This window comes from Mustela putorius, unplaced genomic scaffold, assembly GCF_011764305.1.
Source record: "Mustela putorius furo isolate JIRA1106 unplaced genomic scaffold, ASM1176430v1.1 tig00537350_pilon_pilon_pilon, whole genome shotgun sequence".
In the NCBI taxonomy this organism is placed as follows: domain Eukaryota; kingdom Metazoa; phylum Chordata; class Mammalia; order Carnivora; family Mustelidae; genus Mustela; species Mustela putorius.
In genome coordinates, this window is record NW_025422471.1 from 21,128,406 (window position 1) to 21,148,869 (window position 20,464).

At 44.1% G+C, this 20,464-nt stretch overlaps 1 protein-coding gene across 2 annotated transcripts in view; it reads right to left on the bottom strand.

The window, feature by feature from the left end:
- The window catches only part of RASGRF2 (Ras protein specific guanine nucleotide releasing factor 2), a 248,493-nt gene that overhangs the window by 34,071 nt on the left and 193,958 nt on the right, over positions 1 to 20,464 (bottom strand). For both annotated transcript variants that reach the window (XM_045074406.1, XM_045074405.1), the window contains exon 18: positions 12,480 to 12,586. In XM_045074406.1, coding sequence (XP_044930341.1) covers positions 12,480 to 12,586 — 107 coding nt within the window. The remainder of the gene's footprint in view (positions 1 to 12,479; positions 12,587 to 20,464) is intronic.

Sequence of the window (20,464 nt, forward strand, 5' to 3'; positions counted from 1 at the left end):
TAGCAAGCGGCAGACTCAGGACTCGACCCCAGGCAGTGTCCACAGAACACCCGAGTTCTCACTGCTAACACCCAACTGTCCAAAAACAGTAGCTATCAGTGCTCTAGCGCTGGTAGCTTGGGCTGAAAAGACATTATCAGATGCTGATTGTCCTGCTGGAGCTATCTCCCTCCTATGCTAACACCCATCTGAGATAGAGATCTTGAAACTCAGGTTTGTATTAATAAGACTAGATCATACAACAGAAAAACAATCTGTGATGCAATAAATCAGATTCTCCAGCCCCCTGGAACTGAATCCCTGCTGACAGCTGAGGCGTGCGGGCAATTACATTCATTCTTTCAGGAGAGCAGGACAGTAATTAGTAATACACTATGCATGGCCAAGGGAACTCTAGGACACTGGGAAAATCTGATTCAATAAACACAGTTTGAGGGTAAAGAGAATTGCAAGAATAATTTTCTCACTGCAATCAGTACAGTTTATTCCCAACTATGGCCAGAGTTTTAAAAAGGAAAGTAGAAATACTGCAGAATGAAGTAAAACCACATAAATAATTTTAAAACCTGGACAGTGGGCTCATAAAGAAGGGGATTGGGATGTGTTACACTCAAAAATAAGAGCCTGGGGTTTGAGAACGATTTTCTTTCTTTCTTTTCTTTCTTTCTTTTTAAAGATTTGATGGACTTATTTGACAGAGATCACAAGTAGGCAGAGAGGCAGGCAGAGAGAGAGAGAGGGAAGCAGGCTCCCTGCTGAGCAGAGAGTCTGATGTGGTGGCTTGATCACAGGACCCTGAGATCATGACCTGAGCGGAAGACAGAGGCTTAACCCGTTGAGCCACCCGGGCACCCTGACAATGATTTTCAAGGCAATGAAAAGCATGCTAGTGTTCGCTGTTCTCTTTGACTACAGAAGACGAAGAGCTGAATTTATATTGTGGTGTAGATTTAGGTTAGGTCTGTGCCATTTTGTTACCTGGGAAACTGCAGCGCAGGTGCTGAATGATCTTCCCAAGATCTATGCAGATCAACCTTGATAGGTTGAGGACACATTTCTGGATTCCTCATTTTAATGAACCAGAGATAACAATCCTCTAAACCAATGTGGTTTTCAGTTCTTTTGAGGAGGGGAGACCTTATTCAGAAGGTAAATGTTGAAACCTTATCCCAGGGCGGATAGTGCTGGCTTACAACTGGCAAGGGAGACCCTACAAAGCACCTATTTGGCCTTGTCCACTGTCCACCACCCCTGGTCAACCAGCCTTCTTGCCACCTCTGAGTAACCTTGACTCTGAATCACATTTTGTCACTGGAAAAGTGAAAAGCAGGGTTTTCCAGCATTTCCCATCACCCAACTACAAAGATATTTTAAAAGCCTCTTTGTTTGCCCTACAAAAGGAACAACTGACTCAAAAAACATTAGGAAGGGCATTACCTTTGGAATAAAACCCTACAAGGCAACTCTACAGTAATTCCAAACTTTCCAGCACCTGTTGAACACTTACTCATAAGGTCCTAGAATCTCCAAAGAGAAACAGAATATATAGAAAATTGTGACTAAAAAAAAAGAAAGAAAATGTGTAACTGACCAGCATGTAGCCACGTATGCACCAGGAAGAGGTGGTAAATCCCAGATACAATTAAGCCCCAAATATGGTTAGCACAGGTGCTCCTGGTGGGGGTCCAGATATTTGTTGAATGAATGGACAAAAGTTCTAGGGAGGTTACTTGACTTTGAGATGTGTGGTAATATGTTACCTAATTCTTCTTAAACTGGTGTTTGGGGAAATTATTTGAGCAGATGTGAGGTGGGAGGCTACTAGAGGAAGGCACCATGCAAAATGTGGAAGATTTGTTAGAACAAAAATAACCGGGGGGAGGCAAATGGCGATGAACGACACCAACTCGGTGAGAAGGAAGAAACCATGCAGAAAATAATATATGCGACCATTTTCTAACAAGTGATTCTGCATTTGAAGACTTGCTAATATCCAGCCTTTAGACCTGGACAGCTGAGCTTAGAAGAATTTTAAATACGGCCCACAACCTTGAAATCACAGAATATCTCAGAAGAGAATCAGTCCATTTAAAAAGCATTTATCAGAAGAAGGAAATAATTTTCTAAGTGCTATGTTTTCCACTGGTTTCTAGAGAGGTGGTTAATTGATAGGATTGTAGCTTTCAAGACAATGACAAAGATTGCAGAGGGGAAAAATAACATTTGGAAAGGCCTGCTTTTAATCTTGATTTTTTAATTTTCTTCATTAATTAATGCCACATGCCAACAAAATTATCCTTGACCTTAACTTGAGAAGAAGCCTTAGTGAAGAGTGGTCTGTAAGTTATACTTTGTTCTCCGGGTCCTGACCCATAAAAGGGGAAAAGACTGGTAAAGGAAGCTGGGAGGCAAACCCCATCCCTTTCCCCATTGGAGAAGACACACTCAGAGTCAGGAGTGTGGCAGAAGTAGAACCTTTGACATTCATCTAGGAAGAAACTTCATTATGCAAAGACATGAAGAGATATAGGTTGGCGAAATCTGGAGGCAGAGTGAGCAGGAGATGAAGCACAAGGAAAAGGGCAGCAGGTAGGCAACACCTTAAGACTGGAACTAAGAGGTGCCTGGGGGGCTCAGTTCATTAAGTGTCTGTCTTCAGTTCAGGCCATGATCCCAGGGTTCTGGGATCAAGTCCCCGCATCAAACTCCTTGCTCAGCAGAGAGCTTACTTCTCCCTCTACCTGCTGCTCCCCCTGCTTGTGCTCTCTTTCTCTCTCTAACAAACAAACAAACAAATAAATAAAAAAAATAAGACCTGAACAAACCTGTTAATGCCCCAGTGCTGAGCTGGCTCCTTGGAGTCCTGGGGGACAGGGGCGGGGTCCAGAGAAGGGACTGAGGACTCAGTCCTGCATGCCGTAGGACTCCAGAAATACCTCCTAGGTCCACAAGTGATTACGAGCGTGTAGAATGCAAAGTGTTGATGTAAGAAGCTACTGATATATGTAACATCCCATATGGTGTTTCTCAGTGTTTTCTGTCCATGAAACCCAACCACAGAAGGTTAAAGAATCCTGTTGGTCTTACGGAGAAAGCTAAATTTCTGTCTTGGCAACAATGGGAACTGAAAATAAGTTCCACTTAACACACTGGTTCCCTAAACTCTTAATTCCGTTTCACACAGACTTAAATAAATCCTGTTGTTAATTTCTCACCAAGTTTTTTCTTTTCTTGTTTTTAAAGACACTCATGGAAAGCTTAAGGATAGTTTAAAGGCTAACAATAGGGATGTATAAAAGATAAGCGACAACTGTGGTAAGTAGTTAAAGGAAGTCAGATCTTCTTACTTGGTTGTTTGCCTGGACCACAGAAAAAAAGAGTTAAAAAATGAAAATCTATCTTCAGGATTTAAAAAAAAAAAAAAAGGAAAGAAGAAAATCCATGGTAATCAGATAATAGTTTCTGCTTTTATATTTTATTTTATATTTTCTAGAGCATTCTGACAATTCATTTGTGCGTAAGAACCCCTTATAGATCATTTTGCCGGTTTTACGAATGAGGATGGTAAGCTACATGGGAATCTAGACTAGAATTCAGATTTCCAGACTTCTCTCCTCGCCTGAGCCCTTCTTGACCCAGGAACTCAAGTGAAGTCTGATGCCCAAGGCAGTTTGTTCTGAGGGGGGAAGGGCAGGCAGATCTTGATAAAATAATACAGCAGGGTCGGATATGAAAGTGATGAAAGTAGGTGCCAGTCCATGTGCCCAGGAAATCAGGAGGAGTCAAAAGGAACTTAAATGGCTAGCCTAATTAAATCAAATAGAGCATTCTCCATCTCACTTTGGCTTCCCTTCCTGGGAAATCAGGAAGTTTAGGAACAAACACTGGTTTATACCTGGGGGACATTCGAGATTTCTTAGCCTGGACATGAGGAGGTCCACGGGAAATGGTGTGGACAACTAGAAGCAAATGAGTGCTAATTAGTAAAGACGAGACTAACATAAAGACGTGTGTATCCTGTTGATTATCTTCCCATTTAGTGCCTTTGTACAACGATTTGCAAGGCTGAAGCAAGAGACAACGAATTTATCATTAAACAGAAATAGTTCACAGCTACCAGCTTCTCACACTGCAACTCAATTCTCTCTCCTTGTTCCCAGCATCCCCATCCACACCCACTGGCAGGGGACAGAAGCCTCACTGTACTTTGGGGCTGCTGAGCAGGGGGCCAGCATCTTCATCCACCTGTTAGGTGGGATGTCTGGGGTCTCCTGACTTTTCACCGTAGACAGCACTAGCTCCAGCTCCCTCCAGGGCCAGCGCTGAGGGAAGCCTGTAAATCACCGTCTAAATATCCAAGAGGTGCCGCCCTTCAGAAGGGAGGCAGGGGGGCACCTGGGTGGCTCAGTGGGTTAAAGCCTCTGCCTTCAGCTCAGGTCATGATGCCCGGGTGCTGGGATCGAGCCCCGCATCAGGGTCTCTGCTCGGCGGGGAGCCTGCTTTCACCTCTGTCTCTATCTGCCTACCTCTCTGCCTACTTGTGATCTCTGCCTGTCAAATAAATAAATAAAATCTTAAAAAAAAAAGAAGAGAGGCAGGGCTCTGGCTGGTTAAGACCGTAAAGATCCTTTGTTTAAGGGACACAGAAGAGACTCTGGGACAAAAGTAACTTTCCTAAGGAAAGATTCAGAAATAGCAAAAGCATGGTCAGTGTTAGCATATGATATTCTCACCTTTTTGAGTCAGAAGTGGTTTTGTACATTTTGCTTTCAAGCTGTCTGCACTCCAAGAGTTGGCCGGCGAGATCGGGGGTTACAGCCCGTGCTGGGCAGCCAGCAGCTGGAGTATGGAAGCAGCTTCTGCCACCTGCTATCTGTGTCATTTTGGGCAGATCGTTTCACCCCCCCGAAGCTTCCATTTCCCCATTTATAAAGCTGGATAACAACATCTACCTTCCCTCTCTTAAAAGGTTGAAGTGAGGGGGTAAATGAATTAATATTTGAAAACGGCTTACAGACACAAAAACAAAAACATGGCCAGTCTTGTCACTCAGAATGCACCCTCATAGAGGAAACTGCCTTCTAGGTGTGTGTGTGGGGGGGAGTCATGTTTTCAAGTTGCCTATAAAAGGCCAGGTGCCCTGTATCATGATTACGGCAGCCTCAAAGCTCAGACTGGTTCAGTGGAAAGAAGAGCCGTGGCTCAAAGCAGAAACAGACAGGGAGCCTGGATGGGAGAGCCCCCCCCCACGGCCGGCTGACCAGGTGGAGAGGAGGAGGAGCTGAGCCTGAGGGGCTGGAGGATGGCTGAGCACCATCAGAAGGGTCCACGGGTGCTGCTTAGTCTGATCTGTAAGTCAGATCCTACTTACATCTTTCATCCTCCCGCCCACATTGAAAGTCTGTACGAGGCTCATCCTTGGCCCAACCTCCATTTCAGATTGGGAACAAAGACTAGATCTGCACTCAGTGCTCTCATTTGATGCTAGATTTAGTGTCTTGCTAAGCAATGCCAAAAATTTTAAAAATTAAAAAAGGGCCCCCCGTCATCTGTTGAAATAACTGACAGAAGAGATGAACTGTAGAAACTCTCATTTTAGGACACCCTGTTCCCTGAGGTCTTTGAACACACGAAGTCCCTCCATCCCAGCAGCACCAGCGTTCCTGCCTCAAGTGGTCAACCAGGCACGATCCCACTGGACCCCCTGGTCTGAAGCGGCAGGCTCGAAGCCCAAACGCAAAGATGCTCATTGGTACATTCCCTTATTGGGAAAAGAGCCACCATCTCCTCTGGGACTGATAAAACCCCAACACTGATGTTACTTAAAAGTTTGCTTTGTCTACAGACCCCACAGAGGTGTGCCCCTCTTCAGCAGGCTGATTGCTGGGGCCAAGCGGAGATGACCGTGCTTTCCTGTTTCAGAGGAAGGGGGGCCCTGCTGGAGAGAGGGAGGAGTTCCGAGCCAGACATTAGGGAGCTAGGTCTGGCTCTCAGCTGTACCTCTGAGGGGTCTAGGACTGTGCATCTATACTGGAGCCATTTGTTGTCACATGTGACTATTTAAATTTAACTAAATTAAATAACGTCCCAACTTCCGTTTCTCAGCCACCCTGGCTGCTCCATTTCCAGTGCTCCATGAGCCACATGTGACTACTGCACTTGGCACTACAGATACAGAATGTTTCCACCATTATAAAAGGTTCACCTGGGCAGTGGTAACTGACCCTCTCTGAGACCTAATCGCCTCCCTGGTCCGGTCCGGTCAGAGTAACAACATCTGCCTGGGTTTAGGCTCTGCCAGGAGAAGCCATCTGTGACGTTCTGAGCATTCACCTGTGGCGGCTGCTCTAAGAAGTCTCACCTCACCTAATCCTCACAATCGCCAGAATAAAGAAGGGACACCCTCCGCACTTAGATGGAAGGAGAAATGGAGTCCTGGAGGAGTTGAATAGTTTGCTCGGGCACATGGCTGGTGGGTGCGAGGGAGGGGACTGCCATCCGCGTTAACTCTGACCCTGAAGCCCTCCCCATCGCCCCACCGCTCCTCCAGCGGCCTTCCAGAAGCCCCTCGGTTCCGACATCCGTGCTACATGCACACAGTGGCCCGAGGTCAGCTCCGACGGGGATTTCTGGAGGTGTGAAAGCTTTCACCTCAACTATTACCCGGGACTACGAAGTCGAGTTGTGAGAGCTGCTGATTCCATACCCCAACCTCTGTTTATTTGTTCAGTGTGCTCAGGATATGGATTCTAACAAACAGACGCTGGGGTCTGTGTGACTGTGTGTATATGCGTGTACTTCTACATGATGGACTACATATAAAGCTCTCTGATTATGGGAGAAGCACGTATGTATGTAACAAGTATCAGACATACCACTCACAGTGAAAGAGCAAACGGGGGGAAATGAGTGTCATCGGCCGATAAGGGATTTTATCCTTACTATGGAGAAAGTACGTAATATCAGTAAGAACAACAGTAAAATCAACAGAAGACTGGGAAATGCCCGAGACGAGGGGCATGGGCTGGAAAGACTCTCTTGGGTGCTACCTTATCTTGATCAGGGTAGTCGTCGTCATACAGGTGCGTTCAAGGTAAAGTCTCTGAGCCACACTCCGAAGTTCAGTGCCCCTTATACGAATGTAATAGCTTGGTAAAATGCAACAAAGCATATAAACCGAAACACAAACTCAAGAGTTCTTCGTCATCAGCTAAATGCATGCTCTTTGTTCCCCAAACAATGAGTGTAAGAGGACTAGTGAGTTAGAAACCCAACAGCTGAGTCATTTTGATACAGACTGTGAAACTGCTTGCCCACATGACCTGTACCTCTTGTGCCACAAGCAAGGATGTAGTCATCAAGCAGCAGCACTGCTGTTCACCGATCCCATTAAACTGCTCTGTCCGCTATCCTTCCCCACCCTGCACATAGCTTTGGGGCTGGCACCAACGTCTTTGAGAACTTTTAGGTACAGAATTCTATCTTCTTCAATCAGAATGGCCAGTCCAATACATTATCCAAGTTCCCCGTTCAATCCGGTAAGACATTTCCTTCCTGGCCTAGCTTGGCCTGCCTTCAGCCTGGAAGCCTCCCTAAAGGTCCCCTGTTCTTTCCTCCAAAACACCTCCTCTCCACTCCCTGCTTCCCCTTCCACATGCCAGGGCAGGTGGAACTGGGCCCTGCTCTGGATGTGGTAGACAGACGGTGGCTAACTCCTGTGGGGCACACAGGGGGACTCCTGGAGTCCTCTCCACTGGAGACTGAAGGCCAGCTCTCCTAACTCAGGAACGTCTGGATCCTCACATCTACCCCGTGTCTGGCACCCTCTGGGGCTCAATTCTTACTAGTGAATGAATGAAGTAGGGAAAAGAGAAGAAGTAACAATAGTTCGTCCATGAGTTCTATGGGGAAGGAGATTTTTATGTGAGTAGGTCATTTTTATCTGATCTCATGCTTTTAAAACATTTCCCCTAACCTACGGTTAAGAAAACGAGGGATCATTTCATTCTTGGCCGGTGTCCCTCCCCTGGTACCGAGTCAGAGTGTGCAGGTCGTAACCTACATAAACCACTGCAGGCTCCTTCCTTAGTACTGTTCTGTGGTCTGTAGGATTCCTCAAACAACTGGACAGAGTCTCTCTCCAGGATCAGTGGATCAATAAGGCAATGCAGGAAAACCAAAATTGCTACAGATTATACATACCAGGCCCCTAACACACACACTGGAGGTCAGCCTCAAAGCCCTGCGCTCTCTTGTCTGTGCACAGAAGACAAAGCAGCCCAGGAGCACATGGCCCCGGCACAAAGCACGGTGGTCCCGAAAGCTGCAGACAGCTTGGAATTGTGCAAATGACACATGAGGCCTCCTAGCAGGAAACACTTGAGAAGTGTGCAGACACCTAATGAGAACACTTCTTTCTCTCAGATTTTCTACACACACAGCCTTGATTTCTGGTCCCTTGGTGGCTTTAGTCTCTGTCTAGGCTGACTTCGGGAACTATAAATGCTTGCAGATGACCTCCTGGAGGGAGTGCATAAACTGGCTTTGAGAATTCTTCCTGGGCATGTCCCAGGTGCCCAGCATGGCAGAGTCCTGAGGAAGCAGACACAAAGATGAAGGAGACAAACCGGGTCTGCAGGGAACTAAGGGCTCCTTGTCCCGGGATGAAATGTTCATCTCCTGTCCTTAGCGAGAAGGGATCTGGTCACACCCACCTACAATGGACTTTATGTCTTTCATGTTTCTTGATTCAATGTTGCCTTTAACCCTCACTACACATCCTTGGGGGAGGCAAGAGATGGACAGTTGTTCTCATTCTCAGAAGAGAATATTCACCCCCGGTGAGGCCGAGGGACAGAATCGGGCCCCACAGAAGATACAGTGGCAGAGTTGGAAGAAGAACACGTGTGTCCTGACTCTGGGCTCCTGCTTCCACTAAACCAGAGACAAGGCATATGGGAGGAACCCACCCAGGCCTTGTGGCTTCCTTTCAACATGAGAGGCAATAAATGAATGAATAAGGCATAACAAAATGAAGAGAAACTAGGGCAGAATGTATAGCAGATGAAAATTTTTGGAATCAGGAGAAAAAAAAAAAGCATCCTAGTCTTACCAAAGGAAAGACTTACTAAAGGAAAACCTAAGGTTCCAGAATGGCATTCTAGCACACTGTGGGGAAGGAGTTGAGGGTGACATCCTAGGAAAATTTTATTTCTCTGGAGAGCCAACACATAATTCTGCCACTCTATTTCTCCTGAATTAAGTTCAGGGTCCTACCTACACATATAAGTCACCTTTGGTGACAAATGAGAAATAGATACATGATACTTAATATTGTGTAGTAGATTCAATTCTCCAGATTATCTGAGGACAAAGCTACATCTTGTCACTTCCCTGAGGCTTTTCTGTTTTCAATAAACAGAAGTGATTTCTCTGGTTGGTCTACCATGTGAACAGTAATGCAATTTGCCATGTTTGGCTGTGTTTTTTTTTTTTTTTAAAGATTCCAACTTCCTACTCATTTTTTTGGGAAAATTATTAATTAAAAATAATCAGGTTGCCACAATAATGGCATAGTCTGGGACTCAACCAGCAGAGAGTGAATCAGATAATGAAAAATCCTATTGTCCAAGCCCTTCGGTTTGTGAGGTGAAAATCAAAGACAGTAACAGTGAGGGTTAACTAGCAGAGTTCTTTCTTTCTTTAAGTACCATGGCAGGTCTGCTTGTCTGGAGACAGCCAGGGGCCACACCCACACCCTCACTGGCTCAGGCCATGTCAGGTGATGGAGAACTCACCCAAATGAGGAAGGAGACAGGACGTGCACACGATGAGGTTACAATGGGACAATTGGAAACCAACCACAGATCCTTAAAATACACTCACACATTCAGGGAAGGGAAGAAAAGACAAAGGTGGGAGTGGTAAGACCTTCCTCTGGCACATCAGGGTCTACATTTTATACAGTAATCATGTCAGGACAAAAGACTGGATATTTGAGCACTGTGTACCATCCACACATGACTCCCATGTCGAGAGGGTCTGAGAAGCTGGGGTCCCAGTATGGGCTCCCTAAATGGAACTGATGACCAAGTGCTTCCCCACATAGAAGCACGCCCTAAGTAACAGGCTACAAAGTATCCGAACTGTCAGCTAACATTTAGGGTGCTTTGTGGATTACAACTAAATGCCTCAGGACACAATCTGAATAAAGAGACCTGTACTTCCCTATCAAACCACTTTCTATCCCAGTGACTTGGTGCTATTCAGTCTAATACTACCCATAGGCACATACATATTTATGTAAGTACAATGCAGCCAAGGTCAAGCCAGATAATAACATCTTCCTGTAAAGCTCTTTATCCTAGAAGCAAGGGATTCAGTCCAGCCATCTCCCCATCTCTTGAGTTCTCTTCACCCAAAGTGGAGTGAGCCCCACATACTGTAAATTGCTTTGCGACTCTTTTCTAGCTATTGTAAGAGTTCTGTGTGAATTGTGAGGGATTCTGGTTTCAGATCGTTAGAAGAAGAGGGCACTGGATTGACAGAGAGGAGGTGAGGCTGGCAGGGAAGCCAGATTAGAGGTTTTGAGAGAAGATTTGCAGACAGCAGGGAGCTGAGCCCCAGGTCAGCCTGGGCTTTGGCTTGCACCTGGGAAGACAACGGAGGGACCTCTGTGAAGCCTTGTGCCCTGGAGGCTTGCGCTACCTTTTTGAAGCATCCACGGGCCCCTTGAATCAGAACTCAGGACCCTGGAGTCCAAAACCAGAGAGGAATGGGATGGCTCGTCAGATACGGGGTAGACTTCATTATCATGTATCTGCAGTGAGCCAAACAGGACTTACAAGCAGCTCCCTCAGACGATGAGGAGGAGAGACTAGACATTTTCAGTGGGCTCAGGATGGTCCCCAGAATTTGAGTCATAAGGGATCCATTTTTACTTACTTAAGATGCGTAAGATAAAATTTTTAGATCCCGTATTTAACGTGCTACCTTCATTTGAACTTTAATTAACATTTAAGAATCGTCATGGGCTAACTGATGGCAAGGCCCAAATCCCACTTTTCCCAATTAGTGAATTCTCCTCCCACAGGGATCGCAGGTGCCTGGCTCTCTCCTGACTCCATCTCATGGACTGTGGTCACCCAGGACCACATGGCAAACCCATGAAAGCCTCTGGGAAAATACTGAAGGGAGACCTGAGAGCTCCTCTTTTCTCTGTTTCTTCAAACATTTTATATGTTTCATATGTTCTGATCTGAGCCACCTCGGGGCCCCCTTCCCTCTCTTTAAAACTCTCCTGGCACAGGGACGCCTGGCTGGCTCAGTTGATTAAGCAGCTGCCTTGGGCTCAGGTCATGATCCCAGCGTCCTGGGATCGAGTCCTACATCGGGCTCCTTGCTCGGCAGGGGGCCTGCTTCTCCCTCTGCCTCTGCCTGCCATTCTGGCTGCCTGTGCTCGCTCTCTCTCTCTCCCTCTCTCTCTCTGATAAATAAATAAGATCTTTTAAAATAAATAAATAAATAAAACTCTCCTGGCACAGTGCCAGGCAGTCACGCCTCTGCCAGGGCCTGCCCATTGCTCAGCAGCGGGTAACCAAAGCACGATGCGTGCCTCCAGCCCATGAAGCAAAGGAGTCCCTTACCTTATTTTCTGAAACTGTGATGTGGGTATACGTTCTACGAACGTGTACTGAAAACACACACACAAACAAATAACAAGTAGGTCTCCTGTCAGCATGATGTAATTTCAAAAACAGAGTACTAGGAACCAGAACATCAAAGGCACGAGGCAAAATGTCTCCTAAATTCGCCTGAGAAAATAGTCCCCAACCAGACACCAGAGTGTGTGGGCTCAGAATATTGCTCATCTCTAGGGCATCTGCTGTTTACCTCAGGGGAGGAGCGGCTGCTGACCCCCAGGGGTCCAGATGCAGCTACCTTGAGGGCCCATGAATGGCTCCCTGGGAGGCACAATATGGTGGCTTTAGGGCCCTCGGGTAGGTGCCCTTGCCTCAAAAGGTGAGGAAAGAGGGATGCTGGGCTTCCCCTCCTGTGTCCTTCTGGATCCTGGATATTTGGCCAATGCCGTGTGACTGCTTTGATCTGTATGTCTATCCTAGTTCTTCCCTTTCTTTTTTTTTTTTTTTTAAGATTTGTATTTATTTATTTGACAGACAGAGATCACAAGTAGGCAGAGAGGCAGACAGAGAGAGAGAAAGGGAAGCAGGCTCCTCGCTGAGTCAAGAGCCCAATGTGGGGCTGGATCCCAGGACCCTGAGATCATGACCTGAGTGGAAGGCAGAGGCTTTAACCCACTGAGCCCCCAGGCGCCCCATTCCCTTTCTGTTCTAATTCCAAAATTTCAGACCCTAATTCCATAGACTCAGAAGGCATTTTATAAATGTCACGACTTAAAAAGTTGGTTTTTAAAAAACCCAAAAAACCCTTGAAAGTAATCAATGATACCACTGAATTACCTGTGCATGCTTTGAGACCCAGTGACGGAGGACATTCAGGACTCGATTGGTGGCTGTTCTCCGAATAATAAATTCTTTGTCGCACGTCCTCTCAGTGTTGTTAAATCCTTTGGAGGAGAATAAACACACACATGTAGTTAAAGCCAATCCCCAGGAATCTGGAAAAGATCATTTATTTTAGGACCTGGGTTAACGGACACTTACAAAGACACACCTTGGGAGAGAGGTACGCGGGGTTTCAGACTGTTGAGAATTCTGCTTACTTACTATTATACCCTCAGCTGTGAGGACACCACACAGATCCAGGTGAAATTAAATGAATAATGTACACACATTTATTAAAGTCACCGATTAGAGCTAAAGCCGATCTAATGACATTTCCGTTTATGCCTGCCTTGTTCTAGAACATAAAACCAAGAAAGTTTTAACAAAGCATTTAAATGAACACTAGTTGATACTTTTGGCCCAAAGTCATACAACCAATAACATTTTCAATATTCAGATGCATTAGCCCATACCTTGGCTCATAGATGATACAAATACCTTATTATATGCCCATGTACTGAGAAGGGGGATGGCAAAGAACATGATCTCTGCAGCCAGACTGTCTGGGTTCAAATCTCTGTTGTCCTACCCTGGCAAGATACAGCACCTCTCTGTGACTGGTTTCCTTGTGTCCTGCACGGGCTAATATGTACCCACTTCACAGTGTTGTTATGGAGATTTAGTCAATACATGTCAAGCATTTAGAATGCCATCTGGAACAACAGTGAGAGCTCAATAAATACACTTCAGTACTGGTTAAGTGTCTTTGGTTCCCCACTGTGCCAATGTAGGTCTCGGTCACCTTTTCATTATCAAGAAAACTACTTCAATTTTTTTTCTATTGAGCCTCTGTTTTAAAAGATTTTACCTTCTAATCATGATTAAGTGACATATTTCCTTTTAAAAATGAATGCAAGCCTTATATAACTTATATAACTTCACTGGCAAAGTTCCTGAAAGTTGTCTACACTCACTTATTCCATTTCCTCATCTTCTACATGCTCTCCATCCTACTTCCTTCTACATCCTACTCCAAGCTTCTCACCCCCTCTTATCACCCAAACAGCTCTTATAAAGATCACTAGTAACCTGCATGTCTCTGTATCCAGGGGATATCTATCATCTCTCCATTGGAAAGCTCATCTGATGAATACCTAAAATCAAATCCTCAGGTATTTATATCCCTAGATCTCTTCTCTGGGCTCTGGATCCATGTATCCAACTGCTTTTTGATATTTTCCTTTTAGATGTTTTAAAAACCTCAGACCCAATCTGTATAAAAGAAAAAGCCATGGCCTTCCAGCAAACCATGTCCTTTTCCAGTGATCCCAATTTCCTAAAGAGACATAACTAGCCATCTTGTTAATAAGCCAGAAACTGTGGAATTGTTCCTGGCCCATCTCTCTCACCTTCTTCCCCATAATTTTATTTGCTAAGTAAATCTCAAACTGCCCATATCTTCATCTCTACAAAGTCAAAATTGAAGTTGAGCTACCAGCACCTCTCAGTCTGGCCTACTGACAATAGTCTTGTCATTTCTTGCTCCCTCAAATCTGTTCTCTTCTCTAAAGTGAGAAAGACTTTTTTCAAAGGCTAAATTACATGTGTCATCCCCCCGTGTAAAGCCCTTCAATGGCACTTTTGATAAACAGAAAAAGTCTTTAACACAGCCCAAAAGTTCTTCCATGGTTTGACTCCTAGCTCCCTCTCAGCCTTTTCTGGAACCATATTCTTCTCACTTCTCTTTCATCTCACCACCCTTTTCTTAGTCCTTCATCTTCACCCCAGGGCCTTTGCACATACTGCTCTGCATCTGGCAGAATTACCACTCTCCTTTTCATTCAGTGAAAGCTATTCTTGTTTTTTCACTTCCCCTTCCTGGCCTGAGTTGAACACATCAATACATCTCACAGCACCATGCACATTTACTTTCGGACACTTGTTCCATTCACAATTTCACTTTTATTTATGTAGACAGGGATTGGGTATGTTTTTGCTGAGCACAATGAGCACATATCTGGCATGTAGCAATGCTGTATACAATATACATTTGCTGAATAAATGAATAAAATCCTGGATAGTGAGAATTTACTAAATATTGAATGTGATTTGAATGTTAAGATGATAGAGTGAAAGATAAATGAATAGTCCTCAGAGTCTATGAAATGAGTTAGACCAAAAAAAAAAAAAATCAATCTATGAATGTCTTAGGAGCAGAGGCCCCTTTTCCACACTGCTCTTTGGATGTAGGCAGGCTTCTCTGACCCTCCGGCAGACACAGTCAGAGGATAATGACACTGTGCTCTTGACAGAACAGACCTCTTTTTAAAAAATCTCTTGCTATTAAAAGCTCACAAATCCTAGGTAAAATATAATAAATATCTTTTAAAATGCATAGCTGAGTTCTCAAGAAAATGAATTTTCTAGGGTTAAACACACAGGGACCGGAAAACCGGAACCAAGCCTCTGAACTGATGCTAGCAGCCTCAAGAGGAGATCAGTTCGCCAGCCTGGGAAACACAGGATTTGGATTGTAAATCCATGTGGTTCAGGAGGAGAAACCCCAGGGCCTTCATGAAGTATGAGTGAGAGAGTAGGAACTACGACTCCCATATAAAGCTGGAACTTGACCAGTCCTCTGTGAAGAGTGGATGAGGGGGAGAAAGTGCTCCAAGTGCACAAGGAGACCATTAAGAAACTTATCCATCTCAGCCTGAATCTCTGTGGGGATGGGAAAGGAAGCTTCCCTGAGAATAGATAGCCATAGGCCCGCTTCATGTAGATTTGAAGCTCAGAGAAAACCACGATGGGATGGCCTGTCCCTCTACATGAGAAGCTAGAAAGTGGCCCACCCCAGTGATAACCCTGGGACCCCTGACAAAAGTATACACAAAACCTCTTTGGAGGGACAGAAACTCAACCTCAGCCTGTACTGGCTCTCCACTAAAAACAAAAACAAAAATAAAACAACTCTGAAGAAAAACTCACAATCCAAAATTACAAAACACTCAAACTGTGTGCCATGAACAAGGATGAGTAGACACAGGGATGAGGGACAGCCCATCCCACCCCTCCACCACCACCAAGAATTCCAGGTACCAGAACTAATAGATCCAGTTTGAACATCCTAAAGTCAACATGTTTACAAAGACTAGTGATATAAATATGGACATCGAAAACATGATAAAATAAAAAAATTTTACAGTCAGATTTTATAAGAACCACACAAAATTTCAAAGTTAATAGAATTATTCTTTCAATGACTGTTAAAAAATAGATAAGCTGAAATCAAAAACTCATAGGAACATTAATTAGACAGACATTAATTAATTAGATTAGACAGGCCCCACTGAACAAACAATAAACTGCAAAGAGATTTAAAAAACCAGACTTCAGAAAAGTATTCAGATGCAGTACCAAGAGTTAAACAGAGAAAACAGAAAAAAAGTGTTAAAAGACAGGGAGGAAAGAATTAGAAGTTCCAACAACAACAACAACAAAAAACAGAAGGACAGTATAGGAAAATAATTTTTTTAGACTTGATGGAAGACATGAATTTTCAGGTTCAGGAATTGCAATGAACCCAAGGAGGATAAAGAAAATGAAAGCCGCACCCAGAAAAGCTGCAAAATGATGGAACTCCAAGGCAAAGATAGCTTTGAAGCAACTGGTGGGGATATATTTATGATCTGCAAAGGAAAGGCAGATGAAAAGGACAGGAAATGGTATGGGGACTTGGGGCGAGTGGATGAGAAGGCTCAGATCAACCAAATTAGAGACGAGACTTCAAGTGGAGTGAGAGTCGGGGAATATGAAGGCACCATCATTTTGCCAGAGGATGGAAGTCAAAAGCTCTTAGAACATTGACAAGGGGTAATGAGGTAGTCTCCCACCTGCATATGTAAGTATAAGGATGCCAATCAGTGAGATGAGAATAGATGGGAGTAAGAGAGAGACAAGAAGATAAAAATCAAAGTGGAATATTAAGAAAGAAAAGCACCTTTAACAGAGCTGCTACTCCTTTAACGTATTTTGGAAAAAGCATCTATCACTACTGGCCTCTTGGTGTCTGCATCAGGGGTGGGTGGCAGGGGAGTTTATTCTGAAAGAAAGCCAAGGAACAGTCTTCTGCTCTCCACGTTATTGCGTGTCACACATTAAAAGACCACTTCAAGGATTTTCTTTATCAAATTGCCAATATTTCCACAAATTCAAATCTCAACCTCTATTACCATTTAGGTTAGGATTTGATTATACGGCTTAGATGTTCTTCATAACTTCTAACCACCATGTTATTTATCTTTTCTGTGGAGACTGCAGCTTGGTAAGTTCTCAGTATCTCTGCTGCTCAGAGCTCTTCACCTGCTGCCACTTGCAGACTCAACATTCTCTTGGGAAGGTGACCCAGTACTACTCAAGCGATCTCCAACAACACACACTCAGTGCAGCTGGAATAATCCTCAGCTAGTAGGAAAGATGAGTAAGATCGCAGGACCAGCCACAGGCAGGACCACCCTTCCAAGTGCTGAGAACGAGGGAGGGAAGGCTCCAAAGACACACATTCCACTGCACCCTTCCCAAGGCAGGCCATCCCCGTGTGGCTCCAGGATGGACAAGTCAAGTCCAGAGCAATCCTCTACTCAACCTCTCTGCGGCTCAGTTTCCTAACTTGTAAAATGAGCAGAATAAAACCATGGAACACTATGTTAAAAATTAAATAATTCTTGTAAAACAAGGAGATCATACTCAATGAAATCATATTTATTATATTTTCACCTAGAGCTGGCTTCACCCATCCACCTGCCCCCTTAATCTAATGGCCCTCAGTAAATATTTTTGCCAGAAAGTCCATTATAAGCTATATGTGAAAGCAGCAAGGATTTGATGAACATCAACTTATTTCCTTCCTGGAGAACCTTTCTCACTGCTTGATCAACAGATGGAGATCTTTGATTTTCTAGAGAAATACTCTCTCAGTTCCATGTAAACCAGCAACAGTTTAGAAATTCCCTAAACCAGATACCTGAACCAGCTTTCTGAGGGGCATACCTGTAGCAAATGCTGTTAGAGCAAGTTTTATAAAAGGAGCTGCTGCTTATTCATGAACTGAAATTAATGCCTTACCTGGGCTCTCTCATGTGCTCGTTCATGTCATCAGATCTGCCCATGTCCCCATTTTTCACAGACTTTAAAGCTACATGATCAGAGCAACAATTCTCCATCACTCATCAGGCCTCCTCCTTATTTTAAGCCACCATCTAAGTTGGAGGCTGCCTGGGCAATATTTATTTCTGAATTTTAGCATGAGCTACACAGCTAATTGATGGCAATTCCATGTGGAAACTATTCAATCCTAGAATCACAGATCCATCCCCCAAGGAGTTCCTGCACCATTTTTTGGGGAATAGCAAATAGGAAATCTTTGCAGGGCTTTATACAGCTTTCACCTGTCAAGTGTGACAGCACAAAGAAACCACGTATGCCAGGAGAGTTTCTTTTACGGATGCACATATCTGGAATACAGCTCCCCTAGAGTCCTGCCTTTCTCAACTTTTGCATATTCTTTTGAAGTTGTAGGCACTGGTCAAAATGACTAATGTGGGCAACAAAAAGCCATCTGGAAAAGTGGTAAGAACCAAATCACCATCCATGTGAATTTAAGAATGAGATTCAGTTTTACAGTCCTTCCCCCAGACACCTTGTGACTCATGCCATCCCCTATAGCAACTGATAGATGTAACATCTCTCGCATTACATATACACTCCCTGGTGAAGGGATTTCATCTCAAGCATCTTCGTAGGCCCTTCAGCTTTGCACACGGGCACTCAGCAGTTACTTTTCTTTTCTTTTTTTTTTTAACTTTATTATTTATTTGACAGACAGAGATCGAAAGTAGGCAGAGAAGCAGGCAGAGAGTGAGGGGGAAGCAGGATCCCCGATGAGCAGAGAGCCCGATGCGGGGAACCCATGATCATGACCTGGGCCGAAGGCAGAGGCTTTAGCCCACTAAGCCACCCAGCCCCCCACTACTTTTCTTTTCTTTCTTGTAACATTTCCCTCCAAGTTACATTTTTCTAAGCTCTTCAAATATTCCCCACAATTTTTTTTTTAAAAGACTTTACTTATTTGACAGAGAGAGAGAGATCCCAAGTTGGCAGAGCAGCAGGCAGAGAGAGAAGGGGAAGCAGGCTCCCCACTGAGCAGAGAGCCCGATGTGGTGCTCGATCCCAGGACCCTGAGATCATGACCTGAGCTGAAGGCAGAGGCTCAACCCACTGAGCCACTCAGGCGCCCACCCCCCACTGCTTTTCTTAATAAAAATTCCATCACTCCCTATGGAAACTATCTGAAAGTGCCTGCAGGTGCTTTACATCTGAAGTCGGGGCATCCTTTCACCGTATCACTGTGGTGACCACAAATCTGAAATCTATCACAACCAGAAGATACAATAAAATAGTGGGGGAGGCAGCCAGGGAAACTGAAAATAGAGGGGGAAAGGGAAAGCTTCCCTTTATTCTTCAAATGATATGAAAATCGGCCAACTTCACTGTCTTCTTTGTCAGAGGCAAGTAAAATAATGTGATTTGGAAATAAGACGACACATAGGTGGATTACGGGCTAGTCCAGTTAGAGCTACCCTGAGGCTACAGAGGACAAACTAGAAAAGACAAGGAATTCTTGAGCACAGGGAAGTGTTTTAAAATCAGAAGTAGATGGCCAAGAACAAGACCACAGAGCTCTTATGAATTCCAACAAAGCACCTTTAAGCTATCCTTCTGAATTGGTGAGGAAAGTCAGAGTAGAATCAAAAAGAGCCAAAAAGCACAGAGATAATAATGCTATCAATGGTCCACGGTGATGGGCTATCAGGGAGAAAAAGTAAATGCTAACTATTGGTTACTGTATCACCTACCTAGGAACTGGTCCTTGTCGTGTTTTTATCACCACTATTCGGCATTGTTGGTCTTAATAAATTTAGGCTTGTTGAATAAAGGCACTGGGAGCACTTTAATGTTTTTTACATCAGTGAGGAAATTAAGAAATGCATGTCAGTGATGCATTATTTTTCACTTCATACAAATGGGGCTCAATGTCTCCAATAACATCACTTGTATCAATATGCTTTATCTAGTAAATATCATCCTAAAAAAATCATGTCATACAATTGGTTTGTACATTCCCATGCTCTTGGGTTACAACATATTTCTACCCTTTAGTTGCTGGCATGGAAAGATCATTAATCTTTATTACTGCTGTTTGCCAGGCACTGTGCTAGGAGCTTTACAAGTGGTATGGCATTGCATCCTCATAACCAAGGACAATAATTCCAATTGCCATTTATTGCATATCTACCGAGTAATCAGCAAAGTACCATGAATAATGTGGCTTCTTCAACAACAAGAGCATCCGAATTAGGGTAAATGTTATTCCCATTTACGGATAAAGAAACCAAAAGAGGTGAAGAAACTCGGCAAAAGGCATAGTTATTAAAGAGCAAAGCCAGGATTTGAGCCCAGGTCTGTCCATTTCTAAAGCCAGAGTGCGTTTAATTGCATCTCATTGGCTGGATCCAAAGTTTACACTTCAATTTTTTCTTACAAGGTGGCAAACGGACACGTAAGGCTACAACAAAAGATCCTGGCAAAGCAAGTGCTTCCCTTTTAGTTCTAAATTTTGAGGTGTGCTGACAGAGTGGCCCCCATTATAGAAATCTGTGTATCATACTGTAATGAGTACCAGACATAAACCTTTATTTATCTAACTAGAATTAAAGTTTTCTCAAAATGTGCACTTTCCCCAAATTCAGTATGTTTCCTACTGTGACCATCAGACAGACAGACCAGTGCTTTTTAAATTTCCAGTCATGACTTCTTAATAGGGAATGAAATCAGTTTAGTGGGCTGTTAGCAGAATTTAAAAAAAAATGAAATAGATGAAA